This window comes from Mustelus asterias, chromosome 16 (genome assembly GCF_964213995.1).
Source record: "Mustelus asterias chromosome 16, sMusAst1.hap1.1, whole genome shotgun sequence".
Lineage (NCBI taxonomy): Eukaryota > Metazoa > Chordata > Chondrichthyes > Carcharhiniformes > Triakidae > Mustelus > Mustelus asterias.
Genome location: NC_135816.1, coordinates 73,136,043 through 73,153,758, shown reverse-complemented (window position 1 = coordinate 73,153,758; position 17,716 = coordinate 73,136,043). Strand labels below are relative to the sequence as shown.

Here is a 17,716-nt window from a genome sequence, read left to right as displayed (position 1 = left end):
TAGTGTAGAGCTTTTGCAGTGTTGTTGAAGCTGCACTCATGCAGGCAAGTGGAAAGTATTCCATCACATTGTGAGTTATAACATTTCCAAGAGTTTTTTTCTGCAAGACTAACAGTGTGAAGGGGGTCCTCATCTGTTTATTGATTTATAATTGTATTCTGGGGGAAACTCCATAGCAGAGTCTCTGGAGAAGCATACAATCACTGGTAACCTTCCATGGGGCGGCACGGTGGCACAGTGGTTAGCACTGCTGCCTCACAGCTCCAGGGTCCCGGGTTCGATTCCCGGCTCGGGTCACTGTCTGTGTGGAGTTTGCACATTCTCCTCGTGTCTGCGTGGGTTTCCTCCGGGTGCTCCGGTTTCCTCCCACAGTCCAAAGATGTGCGGGTTAGGTTGATTGGCCAGGTTAAAAAAAATTGCCCCTTAGAGTCCTGGGATGCGTAGGTTAGAGGGATTAGTGGGTAAAATATGTGGGGGTAGGGCCTGGGTGGGATTGTGGTCGGTGCAGACTCGATGGGCCGAATGGCCTCCTTCTGCACTGTAGGGTTTCTATGATTTCTATGATATTCAACTGCACATGTGAACACTCCAGATATTGCTGTCCATTTCAGAGAAGTAATGATGGTGAATGCTGCCAGTTTTGCCATCATTACTGCCTCAGAATCTGGGTTATTACCATATCTTGGTTTTCTGAATTCATCACCAATGAGGCAATATATTTAAGATCCTTTTGAAGATTCCTGACAGGCAAAAAAATCGAATGTAAAATAATATAAATGCAAGTCAGACTTTGTAGCCTTGGTTTTGCAGACTGGATTACCAGGGCTCGGCAAATTGGATACCCCTGGCTTCATGTCTGCAAATACTGGATAGGTGTTTTCTGCAGTGTATTACTAAGGAAGTTGTTTTTTTTAAAACAAAATTTGTAAAAGATCTTTAGCTTCTCAGTGCAGTGGGATTTGATATGTCTCTTGTTTACTATATCCTATGTACTTGCTTACAGGAGTCTGTGGAAGCACTTTCGAGCAGTCAGTCTGTGTTTGTTCTTGTTGGTGTTCCCAGCCTACATGGCCTACATGATTTCTCAGTTTTTCCAGATGGACTTTTGGCTGCTCATCATCATCTCCAGCAGTGTTCTCACATCCTTGCAGGTAATGAATAAATGTCTATTTCTATAATATCATGAGATTTCTTTGGCATTACTGCATAGCATCACCCTTAAAAATATATGACCTTCCATCTCATTAGGTATCAGTCAAGTGAGAAATACTCTTAACAGTGGAAAAGGTTAAAATTGTCAAAAACAATGAACAAGCATTGGATTGAAATTTGGGGCTGTATTTTTATAACATGGCACATTGATGTGTGTCTGCCATTGCTTCCTCCTTATTTGTCTGCCTTTTCTCAAGATATCTCTCAACTCAGCACAAATTTGAGCTATGTATATACACACACACACATAGGAGATTTTCACAGTAACTTCATTGCAAGTAAGCCTACTTGTGACAATAATAAATACAGTACCACGCTAGTCATCAGTTAAGCAAACTGCTGAATGCCTTTCTTACAATCTATTGAATGTTGATGGCCAGTCTCTCAACAGAGAAATAATTTGCATTTATATCACACTGTGATATCCCACGAAAGATTTTCATTCCTGTGGTATATTTCACTAACATACACATCTCAAAGTGCTTTACATACAATGAACGACTTGTGAAATGTATCACATCTCTAATGTAGGAAATGCAGCGACCGATTTATGCACAGCACACATTCTGAGAATGGTGTCCTAAAACATATCCTAACCAGTGAACTGCTTTTGAAATATAGTCAGTATTATCATGGAATTATTGGATAATATAGCACAGAGGAAGCCATTCGGTCTATCAAATCTGCACCAAAGAGCAATTCAGTTAGTCCCACTCCTTTCATTACCCAATTTTTTTTCTTTCTTTGAGTATTTATCCAGTTTCCTTTTGAAGACTGCTTTTGAATCTTTATCAACCACCCAGTCAGGTATTCCAATCCCTAACTGCCGTTTTTCCTTCGTATAGCCTCTGGTTCCTTTGCCAATCATCTTTTCTCTTGTGCCCCTGGTTATCGACCCTTCAATCCTTCATGATTTTAAACACATCTTTGCCTTCTCCGATATAAGGAGAAAACCTCAGCTTCCGCAGATTACCCAATCTACTATAATTCCTCATCCCTGGAACTGTTCCAGAAAAGCTCTTCTGTACCCTCCCATTTCATGTCTTTCCCAAAGTGTAGTGTCCAGAGTTGAAAACAATTCTCCACTGGTGCCATTATGGTGTTCCTTACTGGTTTAGCATAACTATTGAACTGTATACCTCTATTTATAAAACCCAGGCTCATATCTAGTTTATTAGCTGCTTTATTAATCTGTCGCGTCACTTTCAAAGATATGTGCGCAAACATCCCATGGCCCTAGCACCCCATTCAGAATAATACCATTTTGCATGTATTGTCTCACTCCATTCTTCCTCCCCAAATGCATCACCTCACATTCTACTGCATTGAGTTTCATGTGTCCACCCACTCCACCAGCCTGTCTCTGTTCCCTTGATGTCTGTTGCTACCTTCCTCAGTGGTTAGTACGTTTACAAGTTTGGTGTTGTCCCCAAATTTTTAATTTATGCCCTGTCAAAGTTATTAATGCATATTGGAAACAGCAGTATTTCTGGTACTGAACCTTAGAGAAAACCACTCCATACTTCCCTCCAGTCTGAGAAACACATGAACATAAAAATTCTGAGCAGGCCATTTGGCCCCTCACGTCTACTCCACTGTTTGGCAAGATTGTGGCTGATCTGATTGTAGCCTCAACTCTACTTTCCTCTCTATCCCCTATAACCTTTAACTCCTTTTCAATCAAAAATCTATTTAACTCAGCCTTAAAATATTCATTGATTCTGACTCCATTGCTGTCTGGGGAACGGAATTCCACAGACACTCAGTCCCCCTGAGAGAAAACAAATCTCCTCTCCATCCTAAATGGAAGACCCTTTCATTTCAAACTGTTATAAGTGAACCTTCTCCATTGTCTCTACTGCAGTTAGATCCTTTCTTAAATAAGGAGACCAAAACTATACATAATACTCTAGAGATGCTGTCACCAACAACTGCAGCCAAACTGCATGAGAGCAAAATACTACGGATCCTGGAAATCTAAAATAAAAACAGAAAATGCTATATAAAAAAAATCAGCAGGTCTGGCAGCATTTGTGGAAAGAGAAACAGAGTTAACGTTTTGAGTCCGTATGAATCTTCTTCAGAGCTTAGTAAAGAGCTGAGGAATGGCTACCTGCCTGGAAGCAGCAATTATCAATTATACCCTCTAATTGGCCATTGTGCTGACACTGATTGAAATCTTCCAGTTGGTAGTCAGTCCCCCACACAGGCTGAATCCCGGTTGATGAATGAAGGTGGGGTCCCAGCAGCAGACAGGTGGGCCAGCACTCTGTATAGAAGTTTTTTAGAAGGCATTTTCATCTTGAGGCACCCGCTCTTTCACCAACCTAGATCGACAGCTTCCACCTCTGACGGTGAGAGCGCTGATCTGTTGTTCTCCTATTGGCCTTGGGGAGCCTACCAACAGTGCTTAATTGGACAGTGAAGCATGCACCCCAGCCACCAATTGGCCTGATGCTCGTCAAAAAAATGGTAACTTTTATATTCCATTTCCCTTGCAATAAACAACAACATCTTTGCTTGCCTTCCTAATCACTTGATGTACCTGCATGCTAACCGTGGTGATTCATGGACCAAGATCCCTCTGTGCTGCAGAGTTTTGCAGTCTCTCTCCACTTCAATCATTTACAGTAAACTTTGTTATCCATTGCTGTACCAACTGGAAAGCTCCATTAACTGGAATTTCTAATATCCCCTAATCCCTGACAGTTCTAATTTTTTTTAAAAAGCCAACTGAAACTCTTGACAGCTGCCCGAATGTTGGAAGCAGCAATTACTGCTCCGAGCAACAGTCAGTGAAGCCCACAGCTTGTTTTTTTTCAAAAAGCCGGTCTGAAGGTTAGAAATGAAGAATCAAATGGTCAACTTCTGAAACCCCAATATTGTAAATCTGCCATCTGACGGAAATTTCACATCCTGTGCAATAACATAACATAGATTTTATAATTATGATTTTATAATGAGAGATTATTTGTTCACATCTCATTGTACTGTCAAATCCACTAGGAGTGAGCTTGTGGGTATTATGCTCAGCTATTTCTCCAAAGAAGTGAGAGCTTCTGTTCAGCTTGGTCTTTGCTTGTAGTGGTAATCTGTTCGGTTTAGGTTTTACTCTGATGCCCTGCTGAGTTGGGGCCCTTGACTGCCCAGCTGCTTTCCCTCAACTTCTCAAAGATGGTGCAGCATCTTGTCCTCTGCCCAGAACAAAGCAACTTCCCATTAACTGCCATTTTTGATTAACCGGCACTGCCCATTTCCGGAGCATAGTGGGTTACAAAAGAAATTACTGTACTGCTTTCCTATTGTTCCTGACGGTGGACAAGTTCACATTTTCCAAATTATATTCCATCTGCCTGAATTTTACTTATCTGTAAAACTTTGTAGACTCATTGCGTCCTCCTGATAATGTATTAACCTACCTATCTTTATGTCATCAGCAAACTTGGCAACCATACATTCCGTCCCTTCATCCAAGCCATTGAAACAAATTTTAACTAGTTGAGGCCACAGCACTGCTCTCTGTGGCATTCCACTCACCACTTTTTGTCAACTCGAATATTACACTATTATCTCTACCCTCCACTTCCTGTTAGCTAGCCAATTCTTTATCAATGCTAATATGTTATTCCCCCACACCATGAGCTCTTGTTTTGTGTGGTAACCTTGATGTAGCACCTTACCAAATGCCTTTTGGAAACAAATTCACCACATCTGCAAGTTCCCCTTTATGCACGTTGCTTCCTATTTCCTCACAGAACTCGAATAAATTTCCCTTTCACAAAATCAAGTTGACTCTGATTCTATAACAATTTTCTAAGTGCCATACTGTAACCCCCCTCCTTAATAATAGATTCCATCAATTTCCATTTGATATATGTCAGGCGAGCTCACCTGTAGTTTCCTGTTTTCTTGAATAAAGGTGTTATGTTTGCTCTTTTCCAGAATCCAGAAAAATTTTTAAAATTGCATCTATTATATCAGCTTCTACTTATTTTAAGACTCTAAATATCTGATTTTCATTTTGTGAAACTACATATACTCCATCTAATCATATTGATTTTATAAATGTCCTGCTACTGCCTCCTCAAAGATGGCATTTTCCCTGTGACAGATGTTCGGCTAACTGGCCTAACATGTCACCTTTCTGTCTCCTTCCTTTCTTGAATAGTGGTGTCACGTGCATTTTCCAATTTGCTGGGGCCTTTCCAGAATCAAGGAAATTTTAGGACATTAATCAGATCCTGGGCACTTGTCAGCCTTTAATTCTAATAACGTTCTCAGTACTTTTTCCCTGGTGAGTCCAATTGTTTTAAGTTCCTTCCTCCCTTCTGCCTCTTGATTTACAATTATTTCTGGGATGATATTTATGTCTTTTACAGTGAAGACGGACACAAAATACCTGTTCAATGCTACTGCCAGTTCCTTATTTCCCTTTATTAATTCCTTGACTGACTCTCCAGAGGACCAACGCTGACTTTAGTTACTCCTTTCCTTTTTAAATGCCTGTTCGAAACTCAATACATATATTTTTTTATTTCTAGCTAGTTTTCTCTCATACTCTAATTTTGCACTCATTCCTTTAGTCATTCTTTACTGGATTTAAATTCCATTCAAATTCTGACCTACAACTTCGCAGAATTGTGCACTTTTTCTTTCAATTTGAAACTATCTTTAACTTCCTAGGTTAGCCATGGTTATTGCATCCTTCTCATAGTCTTTCTCACTGGAATATATCTTTGTTACAAATTATGAAGTATCTCCATAAATATCTGAAACTGCATCCCTTCTGTCCTACTCATTAACCTAACTTCCCATTTACTTCTTACTGGAGTGCCTTCACATTTACAAAATTGACACTTGTTAAGAGAATAGAGCGCCCCACCCCTCTCCCCAGTCATAAGGTCATCAGAACTAGGAGTAGGTCATTCAGTCTACCCAGCCTGTTTCGCCATTCAATAAAATCATGTCTGATCTGATTGTGGTCTTAACTTCACTTACCTGCCTGACCCCCATAGCTCTTGATTCCCTTGTGGATCAAAAAACTGTCTAACTTAGCCTTGAATATCTTTTACACCTCCAGCTCTCTGCAGAAGAGAATTAAGATGTGGAAATGCCGGCGTTGGACTGGGGTAAACACAGTAAGGAGTCTAACAACACCAGGTTTCACTAGGCAACACCAAATTTCCACTCCATCTGACGAAGGAGCAGCTCTCCGAAAGCTAGTGGCGTTTGCTACCAAAGAAACCTGTTGGACTTTAACCTGGTGTTGTTAGACTCCTTACTGAAGAGAATTAAGTACAGGCCCAATCTGCTCAACCCCTTTATCCCATAAACCAGCCTAGTGAACATTCTCTGAATTGTTTCCAATACAAGTATATCCTTGTTTAAGTATGGAGACAAACTGTACACGGTACTAATGGTCTCACCAGTGCCCTGCACAGTTGTAGCAAGTCTTCCCTGCTTTTATACTGCATCCCCCAATGTGAAACAGGCTAACATTCCATTTGTCCTCTTAATCATTTGCTATACCTGCATGCTGACTTTCTGTGATTCATGTACAAGGACACCCAGATCCCTCTGTAATGCAGCATTCTGCAATCTGTCATTTCAAATGATATCCTGCTTTTCTATTCTTCCTGCCAAAGTGGACAGGTTTACATTTTTGCACATTATATTCCATTTGCCAGATGTTTTTCCATTCACTTCACCTATACAAACTCCTTTGTATCCTCACAACATGCTTTCCTACCTATCATTGTATCATGAGTAAATTTGACTCCAATATGGTGACCACTTATCCAATTCGTTAATAGAGATCGTAAATAGTTGAGACCCCAGCAGTAATCCCTGTGGCATTCCACTAAGTACAGTTAACCAACCTGAAACTAGTCCATTTATCTTGACTCTTTTTCCTGTTAGTTAACCAATCCTCTCCTCATGCTAAAATGTCACCCTCAACACTGAGCTTTTATCCTGTACCGTAACCTTATTAAAAGTCTTTTGGAAATCCAAATACACTACATCTGCTGATATTCTTTCAGCTATCTGAAGAACTCTTAATCAATTTGTCAAACATGATTTTCATTTTGTGAAACCACATATACTCCACCTAATCATATTGATTTTATAAATGTCCTGCTACTGCCTCCTCAATGATGGGTTCTAGCATTTTCCTTGTGACAGAAGTTAGGCTAACTGGCCTAACATGTCACCTTTCTGTCTCCTTCCTTTCTTGAATAGTGGTGTCACATTTGCATTTTCCAATTTGCTGGGGCCTTTCCAGAATCAAGGGAATTTTCGGACATGACTCAATGCAAGCACTATCTCTGCAGCCACTTCTTTTAAGAAGGCCATCAGGTCCAGGGGTCTTGTCAGTCTCGAGTCCCACTAGTTTTCCTAGTTCTTTTTCTCTAGTGATCATGATTTCTTTAAATTCCTTCTTGCCTTTTGCCCCCCTGCTTTTTTACTATTTTTGGGAAGCTAATTGTGTCTTCTACTGTGAAGGCAGTTACAAAATACTTGTTCAAAGTTTGTGCCATTTCCTTGATTCCCATTCTTAATTTCCCATTTTTATCCTCTAAGGGGCCATGTTTTTTCTCGACATTGCTGTTTTGATGTGAAGGCATGTATTTACTTAACAGATAAAGGCATCACTTGAGTGTTGATCTCCTGTTGACTAAATATGCGCTTTAACCAACTAAGCCTTGGTGCCAACTTTAAAACATAGTGCGCCTGGCATTCCCAGGCATTCTCCCGTCCAAGTACTAACCTGGCCTGAGTCTGCTTAGCTTCCAAGATCAGACAGGATTGGGCATTTCAGACTAGTGTGGCCATAGGCTCTAAGGGACTTCAGAATCGTTATGGTGCAGAAGGAGGCCATTTGGCCCATCGTGTCTGCACTGGCTCTCGGGCATCATGATTTAGCGCCATTCCCTTGCTTTTCCCCATATCCCTGCACATTGTTTCTATCCAAGTGATCATCTAATTCCTCTTGAATGTCTCGATTGAACCTGCCTCCACCACACTCTCAGGCAGCGCATTCCAGATCCGAACCACTCATTGTGTGAAAAGGTTTTTTTTCACATCACATTTTGTTTCTTTTGAAAATCACTTTAAATCTGTGCCCTCTCGTTCTTGATCCTTTTACAACCAGGAACAATTTCTCTCTATCTACTTTGTCCAGCCACCTCATGATTTTGAACATCTCCATCAAATTAAGCCAACACTCAATTTAGCTACTCTTTCCCTTTTTGTCTCGTAAAAGCTTTTACAGTATTTTTATATTTCTTGCAAGTTTTCTCTCACTCCAATTTCTGCCTGTTTAATATTTCTTTTGGTCGTCCTTTGCTAGTTTCTGTACCCAATCTTCCTTCTGGCCTATCACTATTATTTGCAGCATTATGTTTTTTTTTCAAATGTTATCCTTAACTTCTTTAGTTAGCCCATGAATTTTGTATCCTTTTCATACTGTTTTTTCCTCAGTGGAGTGTATCTTTGTTGAGAGTTATGAAATACCTGTTTAAATGTCTGCCACTGCTTTTCTATTTTCTAACCTTTTAACCTATTTTCCCAGTCCACTTTAGCCAACTGTATCATCGTATCCTTATAATTGCCTTTATTCAAATTTAAGGCTCTTTTGGATTTCTCACACTCAAGCCGTGAAATTCTATGAGTTATGGTCAGTCTTAACAAGAGACTTATTTACCATAAGTCCTTAATTCATCTTTCCTCATTATACATTACCAGGTCTGCAATAATTTACCTATTTGTAATGTTTAAGAAACTGTGCTGGATCCTCTCTGTGAACTTATCCTCCTATCTATCTTTGCCAATTTGATTTATCCAACCTATATCAAAATTAAAATCTCCTTTAATCATTGCAGTTTCTTATAACCCCCCATTATTTATTGATAAATACTCTAACCTACAGTGTAGCTGTGGTCAGGATACCTATAAACTACTCCCACCAGTGACTTCTTCCTTTTGCTGTTTCTTATCTTCATGCAAAGTGAGTCTACATCTTGATTCTCTGAACCAAGATTATTTCTCACCACTGTACTGATCTCATCCTTTTTTAACAGAGCTACCCCACCACCTTTTCTTCCTGTTCTTATGAAATGTCAGATACCCTCAAATATCTAGGTACCACCGTGGAGCTAAAATATTGGACTTTTAAGCTGAGACATTTACATTTGAATTCTGGAATCAAATATTTGCCCAGGCATTTGTTATGGCAACTTGGCCTAATCATGAGGGAAGTGGTCTGAAACTGTTGTGTGGAGCAACAGTGGTGGAAGAAGTGTAAGTGTCCCTTCTCACATCTCTTGTGCAGACTCCTAATATGATCAGCTTTCTTAGGAGAGATATTGAATAGTGTTCAATGTTCAATAAGTCAAATCACTGCTAACTGAACTCCCTATTCCCACCTCACTGAGTTTGAGGGTCCAGTAACTACAAATGGTGTTCTCATTGACTTTTTAAGTTACCCTTAATTGTGATCCTCTAAAACAAAGAGTAACACCTTCTGGTTAAAACATTTAACTGATGAGCTTTTAGAGAAACCTTTCACTCTAGTTTCGGTAGGTTTTTAAATTTTCTTATTACTGTAGTAATATACATTAAGGTAATGACATTTTGAGCTGTAAATGGAATTTCGTATTTAAGAAAAATTCCATATCATGATTTTTGTCTAATGGAAGCTTGTGAGCGTTTGCTGGGAGAATGGAAATGCTGTACTTTCTCTACTTGAGCACATTCCATATTCAGTTTCTGAGTGCAATTAATTAAACCTGAATGTTTACAGTGTTATGAGCCAAACAGGCAAATGGTAATATGTATTGTAAAACTTCTTTTCGTTCAAGTTCAGCTTAAGTCCACTAATTGGAGTTGCACTGTTTTGTTACATATAGACAGTTGATGCAATGTTAAAACCACGCTCTAATATAATTTCTCATTGCTGATAGGTGCTTGGAACGCTCTTCATTTATATCCTTTTTATGGTGGAGGAATTCAGTAAAGAACCAATGGAAAATCTTGACGATGTTATCTACTATGTGAATGGCACATATCGCTTGCTTGAGTTCCTGGTGGCTTTGTGTGTTGTTGCGTATGGTGTAGCAGAGACAATATTAGGAGAGTGGACTTGGATGGGTTCATCCATCATCTTTGTCCATTCCTACTTCAATGTCTGGCTTCGAGCACAGTTGGGATGGAAGAGCTTTCTTCTCCGCAGGGATGCAGCAAATAAGATCAACTCGCTGCCAACTGCCACTAAAGAGCAGCTTGAAGAGCACAATGACATTTGTTCCATCTGTTACCAGGTATGTAGCATGGCACCAGTGCAACACTTAAACCCTGGCTTTAGTACTCAAACTCTCATTCAGGACGATCGCAGTTGGTTGTCCTTATGTTCAGTTCACGTTCTGTATGTGTATTAGCTTCTGCTAATTCCTAATTGCTATAAAATTCCTTTTGTCACCTTCCGGTGTCACTTATGCTGTGAAAAAGATTTAAAGGCAACTAAAACTTTTTAAAAGAGTAATTGATAGTTTTATAAACTGTTGGAGTGACTTGCATGATTTATGTTATAATCCGGACCTCCGGTATGGTTGAAAGTTAGTAAGGGGCAACTGTTGGATATCAGAGGTGAATGGAAGTATTGGGGCAATATGCACACTTCACTGGTAAAAATTATATCCATATATTCATGAAAATACTGAAGTAATCCCCCTAAATGAAAGATGCTTAGTAAGCATGAGCACTGTTAAACTGTGAGCAAAAATTGGTCTTTCACTCAGAGTATGGAAAATCTAAGTTTATTTGTTGAAAATAATTCAACAATAATGAAAGGAGATGTTAGTTTGCTGACAGGAATTACATTTACAATATTTTAAAATATTTTAAGTTCTTCCCTTAATTATAATCAGATAGCCATGAACTTCAAGTTGCCATCCTTCTGAAATTTGAAAGCTAACCATCACAAAATAGTTTTAAGCAATGAGCAAAAGTGTGTTTGAGAGGAATTCTTAATCCAGGTGCAGGTTCCATTTGCAATACTCCTCACAACACAGTTACTTTTTTTTTAACTAGCGTCTGTTTCCAGGTTAGCAGATGGCTGCTTAATTGAGTTGCAGGTTCTATTGAATTACATGTAAATTAGAAACCTATTGGTTTTGAGAATCACTGGCTTTATTGCACAGGTGGCTGTTTATTGAAGGTGACCAGAAGGACAGATTTTACTATTGTGAAAATATTGCCTGTAGTTTGGCTGTTTGAGGTTCATTTAGGACGGTGTTGGATCAACAGTTTCTTAATATTGTAATTCCCCCATTACACCTCTTTTTCTGTTCCTCTATCCTGAGTCTGGTATGTCATTCCACATATGTCATTGCCAGTGCTCCAATACCTAAATCAACCCACACTTTTGTGTATACAGGCAGTTGACAGTTAATTCAACTGTGGAGGACGTCATTTTCAGTTTTAATCTTGCTTGTGTCGTCTGTCTCCTGTACATATAAAAGTAAAATGCTGCAGTTGCTGGCGATCTGTTAACTGTTTCTCTCTCCACACAAGCTGCCAGACCTGTTACATTTTTCCAGCACTTCGTTTTTAACTCCCTTTTACTTTCACTTCTCTGTGTAAACACACGTGCACATACTTTCCAGCAGGAGTTACTAATTAGAAATCAAGAGACAAAACCATGGCTGAACTTTTAAGTTTCCACTTCTCCCTGATTTTAGAACGGGTGACTCAGCAGGCTTCAGCAGAATTGAACCCAAGACCCTCTTGTCTATGTTACCCACTAAGATATCAGGGGACCTATCTTTGTATTTTCTGCACTATTGTTTTGGCTGGCCGATGTAAAGCATCTTTCTATTTTTATGCTTGTAGCTGGATGCCAGATGATTCTCAAGCTGTCACAGTGACTTTATCTGACCTTTCCCTCCCTTTACTATTAGAGCAATGTATTTTACTTCAGCTTTGCCCTATCAATCCAGGAGACTAACTTTGCAATCTTTGTATTAATGCAGTGCACTTGGGATGCATGATTGATGGATGTGAATGCACTTGATTTTAGTTTGTAGGCTGGACAGATCTTTTGTTCCCTAGTGTAATGATATTGTCATCCTCATAATATAGGAAACAGACTCATTTGGATTTTGGATAGAAGCTGTTTTGACTCTGTTTCAAGGCATATAACTATAGCTTAAATTGAAGACAAATTTAATGTTTCACGTTGACTGATGAAAGCAAAATATAATTTACAACATGTTGAGCAACTTGCCACTGAAACAGTGGCAGTGCATTAGTAACAATGTATTGTCAATGCATTTAGGTACTAAGTCCCTATTTATTTCCTTTTTTCTGAAGTGATGGCATGAAAATTTAATGTGCTTTTAAAATTCATAATAGACTGTACAAAGGGTCATGTGCATCAGTTTAAGAGAGGAATTCAGTCTCTATCTTTTGACTCCAATAGGCAGCTTGCACCTTACTCTGGATTTTATGTCAACAGAACTGTTTAATTGAGTTGCTGCTTTATAACTAATCACCAAAACATGATGGGACAATTCTCCAAGGGAAGAGATGGGGTGAAACTATCATGTTTCACTGGTTGGCGTGATCAGATTGTGGCATATGAATTTAAGAGCATCCCACTGACCTGGTAGATTGTGGCACAGTCTCATACAATACTAAATGGTATTGACCTTATGATTGTGGGTTTGATTCCAAGTGCTTTTTCATTAATTGATTTGTGCTGGATTCAGAACCCTGATAAGAAAGGAATTGAAAATACATGTCAGCCACCATGACTTGCTCAATTACATATAGATGTGAACTCTGGATGGTTAAGGGGCCAGTTCACCGGTTATGGCTCTTGTGCGCCAATAGGCTTTTGACATTCGTGGTCTAGGTTCATGCATAAAGAGTAGCTAGTTGGGCTGCAGGTATAGGTTGAACAAGTAGGGGTCAAAGCTAGAGCAAAATAGGTAAAAAGCAGCAACAGAATATTCTTACACCGTTTTAATATGTTGTTTCTTACCAAATTTAATTTTCTTTACTTTAGGACATGCATTCTGCGGTGATTACACCATGCAGCCATTTCTTTCACTCGGCCTGTCTCAAGAAGTGGTTATATGTGCAGGAAACGTGCCCATTATGTCACCAGCAGTTGAAATCTCAAGGACAGCAGGTTGGGACAACACCAGTACAAGGACCAGGAGAGCAATTGCCCCATAATGAGAGAAGAGCAAGTCAAGAATTGGTTGGACTAAATGATGGGCCTCCTGGTAATGATTCAGATCTAGCTCATGGTTCTGAGGGCCCCATGGGGCAAAACGAAGAGGGCCAGAAAGCTCTAAACACTGATTGCAGTTCTCATGGAGATCCAGGCACAGATGAACATCGATGTGCACAAAATGGCTCTAATGTGGGCAATATTGAGTTTTCACACCCAGCAGAACTTTGTGAGGATGATGATCAACAATTGTCTGTTACACAGGAGAGTTTCAATAAACAATGCATGGAGGCGTCAAGTGCTCATGGAAGGGAATTGAATGAAGCGGATTGTCACCTTAACCTGCCATGATACTGCAGTGATGTTAAAGCCTTATAATAATGTAGGCAATGGCTTTCTATTTGAACTTGACAGCTTAAGCAAGAAGTGAAATGAAATGTATTTACAGAGAAACAGAATGTAATGTTCTCACAAGCAGGTCTGGAGACATTTTGTAAGAAGGGATCGAGTGAATTTGTTGCCACATCATCTTTACAGTATTAGACACAGCCATGGCAGGACAGGGAGGATGTTTTTGCTAGACGTTTTGTAGGCATGAAATAATTAGATTGACTGACGTATTATATTTATATATAATTAGAAGCTTTAAGCATGGTTAAAGTCACATGCTACAAGCAGACTTTTTAAAAAAAAACAAATTAAAAATTTTTGTAGCTCTATATTCAGCAACTGCAATTGCACTGTCATAGTTTATGGTGCATTTCCAAAGTATTTAATGAGTACCTGATGAATGGTGCGTGAATAACTTTGGCTTGTACTTACCTGCTCAATGAAGTAGACTGAAGCTTTTATGAGCACTTTGATTCCTTTCAAATTCTTGAAGGATCATAAGTGGGATGAACTGCAGGATACAGATAAGAGCAGAGTTGCACGATGAATATGGCACGTTTGACTTCTGAAACCTGAGGGGTACAGTGTTATTTTTAAGTTGAGAACTATGATTTGTGAAAATGATTACATTAACTTGTATGATGAAACAAAGCAAAAGAAAAAAAGCCATTTTGTAGCTCTGATAGATTTTGCACAATTTTCTTTTTGGGAGGAGGGGAGATATTGGTGACATATTTTCTTAATTCATCATGGCTTAAGTAGGTAGGCTCACATTTAATATTACTTTACTGTGTGCATTTGAACAGAAAAGGAAAACTCGTTTTTTTCATCAGCGAGTGAACCAGAAAATTGAGAGTCTTACTCTGTAGCTTTTGAAAATTGTGAACAATTTGCAAACAACCAGGCTGGCATTGAATAATAAATATGAGATCATGGATAGAATCAATCTAACACAATTCCTCTGGGGCTTTATTTTGAGAATGTGGATGTCTGAATAAATACGTCAAAGTCATCAAGTGCACCATTACTGTTTCCTCTCCTCTTGAAGACACTGATACCTCCTGGGATGTAATGTTCTATCGGTCTGAGCTTTGACACTGAGCTATGGTGAGTATTCAGCCATGGAATGCAGCATAGCTGAGCCTGATCCCACTTCATCTGATATCCACTTGCATACATTTTTCAACAAAGCTGGCTGGATAGTAATCAGGAATGAAACCCTGGCTGAGTTTAATTTCTCCCCCTGCACCATCGAACTTTAAAGCCTCTAATCTTATAGCCGATTTGGAACACCTTGTGGCATAGTGGTTAGCACTACTTGCCTCATAGCGCCAGGAATCCAGGTTCGATTCTCGGCTTAGGTCACTATCTGTGCGGAGTTTGCACGTTCTCCCTGTGTCTGGCCATGCTAAAATTGACCCTAGTGTCAGGAGGATTAGCAGGATAAATGAGGGTTACGGAAATAGGGCCTGGGTGGGATTGTGGTCGGTGCAGACTCGATGGGCCAAATGGCCTCCTCCTGCATTGTAGGGATTCTATGATTCTAATTGATGTTCCTGTTGAGCCCAACTAATTTGGCAGAAACCGGAAATTGAATTCCCCCAAATCTTTCTGGTGAGATGAACTTTGAATTTCAGTGGAACAAACAGCACTGTTTTGTCAAAGAAACATAGAAAACTACAGCACAAAACAGGCCCTTTGGCCCCACAAGTTGTGCCGAACATATCCCTACCTTTTAGGCCTATCTATAACCCTCCATCCTATTAAGTTCCATGTACTCATCCAGGAGTTTCTTAAAAGACCCTATTGAGTTTGCCTCCACCACCACTGACGGCTGCCGATTCCACTCGCCCACCACCCTCTGTGTGAAAAACTTCCCCCTGTACCTACCCCCCAGCACCTTAAATCTGTGTCCTCTCGTAGCAGCCATTTCCACCCTGGGAAAAAGCCTCTGAGAGTCCACCCGATCTATGCCTCTCAACATCTTATATACCTCTATTAGGCCTCCTCTCATCCTACGTCTCTCCAAGGAGAAAAGACCGAGCTCCCTCAGCCTATCCTCATAAGGCATGCCACTCAATCCAGGCAACATCCTTGTAAATCTCTGCACCCTTTCAATCTTTTCCACATCCTTCCTGTAATGAGGCGACCAGAATTGAGCACAGTACTCCAAGTGGGGCCTGACGAGGGTCTTATATAGCTGCATCATTATCCTTGGACTCCTAAACTCAATCCCTCGATTGATAAAGGCCAGCACACCATACGCCTTCTTAACCACCACCTCCACCTGCGGGGCCGATTTTAGAGTCCTATGGACCTGGACCCCAAGGTCCTTCTGATCCTCCACAGTACTAAGAGTCCCTTAATATTGTACTCCTTCATCCCATTTGACCTGCCAAAATGGACCACTACGCATTTATCTGGGTTGAAGTCCATCTGCCACTTCTCCACCCAGTCTTGCATCCTATCTATGTCCCTCTGTAACTTCTGACATCCCTCCAGACTATCCACAACCCCACCAACCTTCGTGTCGTCGGCAAACTTACCAACCCATCCCTCCACTTCCTCATCCAGGTCATTTATGAAAATGACAAACAGCAAGGGTCCCAGAACAGATCTCTGGGGCACACCACTGGTGACCGACCTCCATTTAGAAAAAGACCCATCTATACACACTCTCTGCCTCCTTTGGGCAGCAGCCCCTTGGATCCCATGCCCTCTCACTTTTTCTAGAAGCCTTGCATGGGGGACCTTATCGAATGCCTTGCTAAAATCCATATAAACCACATCTACCGCTTTCCCTTCGTCAATGTGTTTAGTCACATTTTTGAAGAACTCCACCAGGCTCGTAAGGCACGATCTGCCTTTGACAAAGCCATGCTGAGTATTCTTGAGCATACTAAACCTCTCCAAATGCTCATAAATCTTGTCCCTCAGGATCTTCTCCATCAGCTTACCAACCACTGAGGTTAGACTCACCGGTCAGTAATTTCCTGGGCTATCCCTATTCCCCTTCTTGAAATTAGGAACCACATCCGCAATCCTCCGGCACCTCTCCTTGAATTTGTCTTGCTTTTATGGCCAAATGCAGTTCAGTACCTCATTGGGTACTTTTACTGTTCATTGTAGAATTTTTCTTGGATTGGTCCATTTTGCAGAATAATACACAGCTGTCAGAAACTACTTGTTGCAAAACCAGTAGAGTTTTGTTAACATGAACTGAATGCACGAGTGAATGCAGCTTCAAATGTTTCACCTTCATCAGTAAAACCTCACCATGGAAAATCAGTGTTGATTGTATGCATGATTGTTTTATTTCAGTTCATTCAAACCAGTGCATTTATACATGCTTAATAACTGTCAAGTGCATACGGAGGGAGTCATGACACTCATTTAAACTAAGTTGAACTTCTGTCAAACTTTGAAATTATCTTTGAAATTGTAGATAATTTCTGAAAACTTGCTGTAGTTTGGCAGTCAGATGAGAAGATATTCAAAGATATATATTTACTTTTGCAGCCAGTATCCACACCAGCTCCATCTTATAAGTTTAGGTTTTATAAGTTTATTTATTAGTGTCGCACATAGACTTACATCTTAATTAGATAATAACACTGATTAGATGTAGGTTGAAATGTCTTGATCATACCCTCTAAAGAACACACCAATTACGTTATATGTTCAGTACCACCTGTCGGGGCGGCACGGTAGCACAGTGGTTAGCACTGCTGCTTCACAGCTCCAGGGACCTGAGTTCGATTCCCGGCTTGGGTCTCTGTCTGTGTGGAGTTTGCACATTATCCTCGTGTCTGCGTGGTTTCCTCCGGGTGCTACAGTTTCCTCCCACAGTCCAAAGATGTGCGGTTAGGTTGATTG

General features: G+C 40.2%; 1 protein-coding gene across 1 annotated transcript in view; it reads left to right on the top strand.

Annotated features, from left to right (window-relative positions):
• rnf145a (ring finger protein 145a) overlaps nucleotides 1-14,860 on the top strand; it is a 119,214-nt gene extending 104,354 nt beyond the window's left edge. Inside the window, exons 8-10 of the mRNA XM_078231275.1 lie at nucleotides 1,004-1,151; nucleotides 10,176-10,532; nucleotides 13,280-14,860. Of these exons, the coding sequence (XP_078087401.1) occupies nucleotides 1,004-1,151; nucleotides 10,176-10,532; nucleotides 13,280-13,801 (1,027 nt within the window). The 3' untranslated portion in view covers nucleotides 13,802-14,860. The remainder of the gene's footprint in view (nucleotides 1-1,003; nucleotides 1,152-10,175; nucleotides 10,533-13,279) is intronic.
• The last annotated feature ends 2,856 nt before the right edge of the window (nucleotides 14,861-17,716 follow it).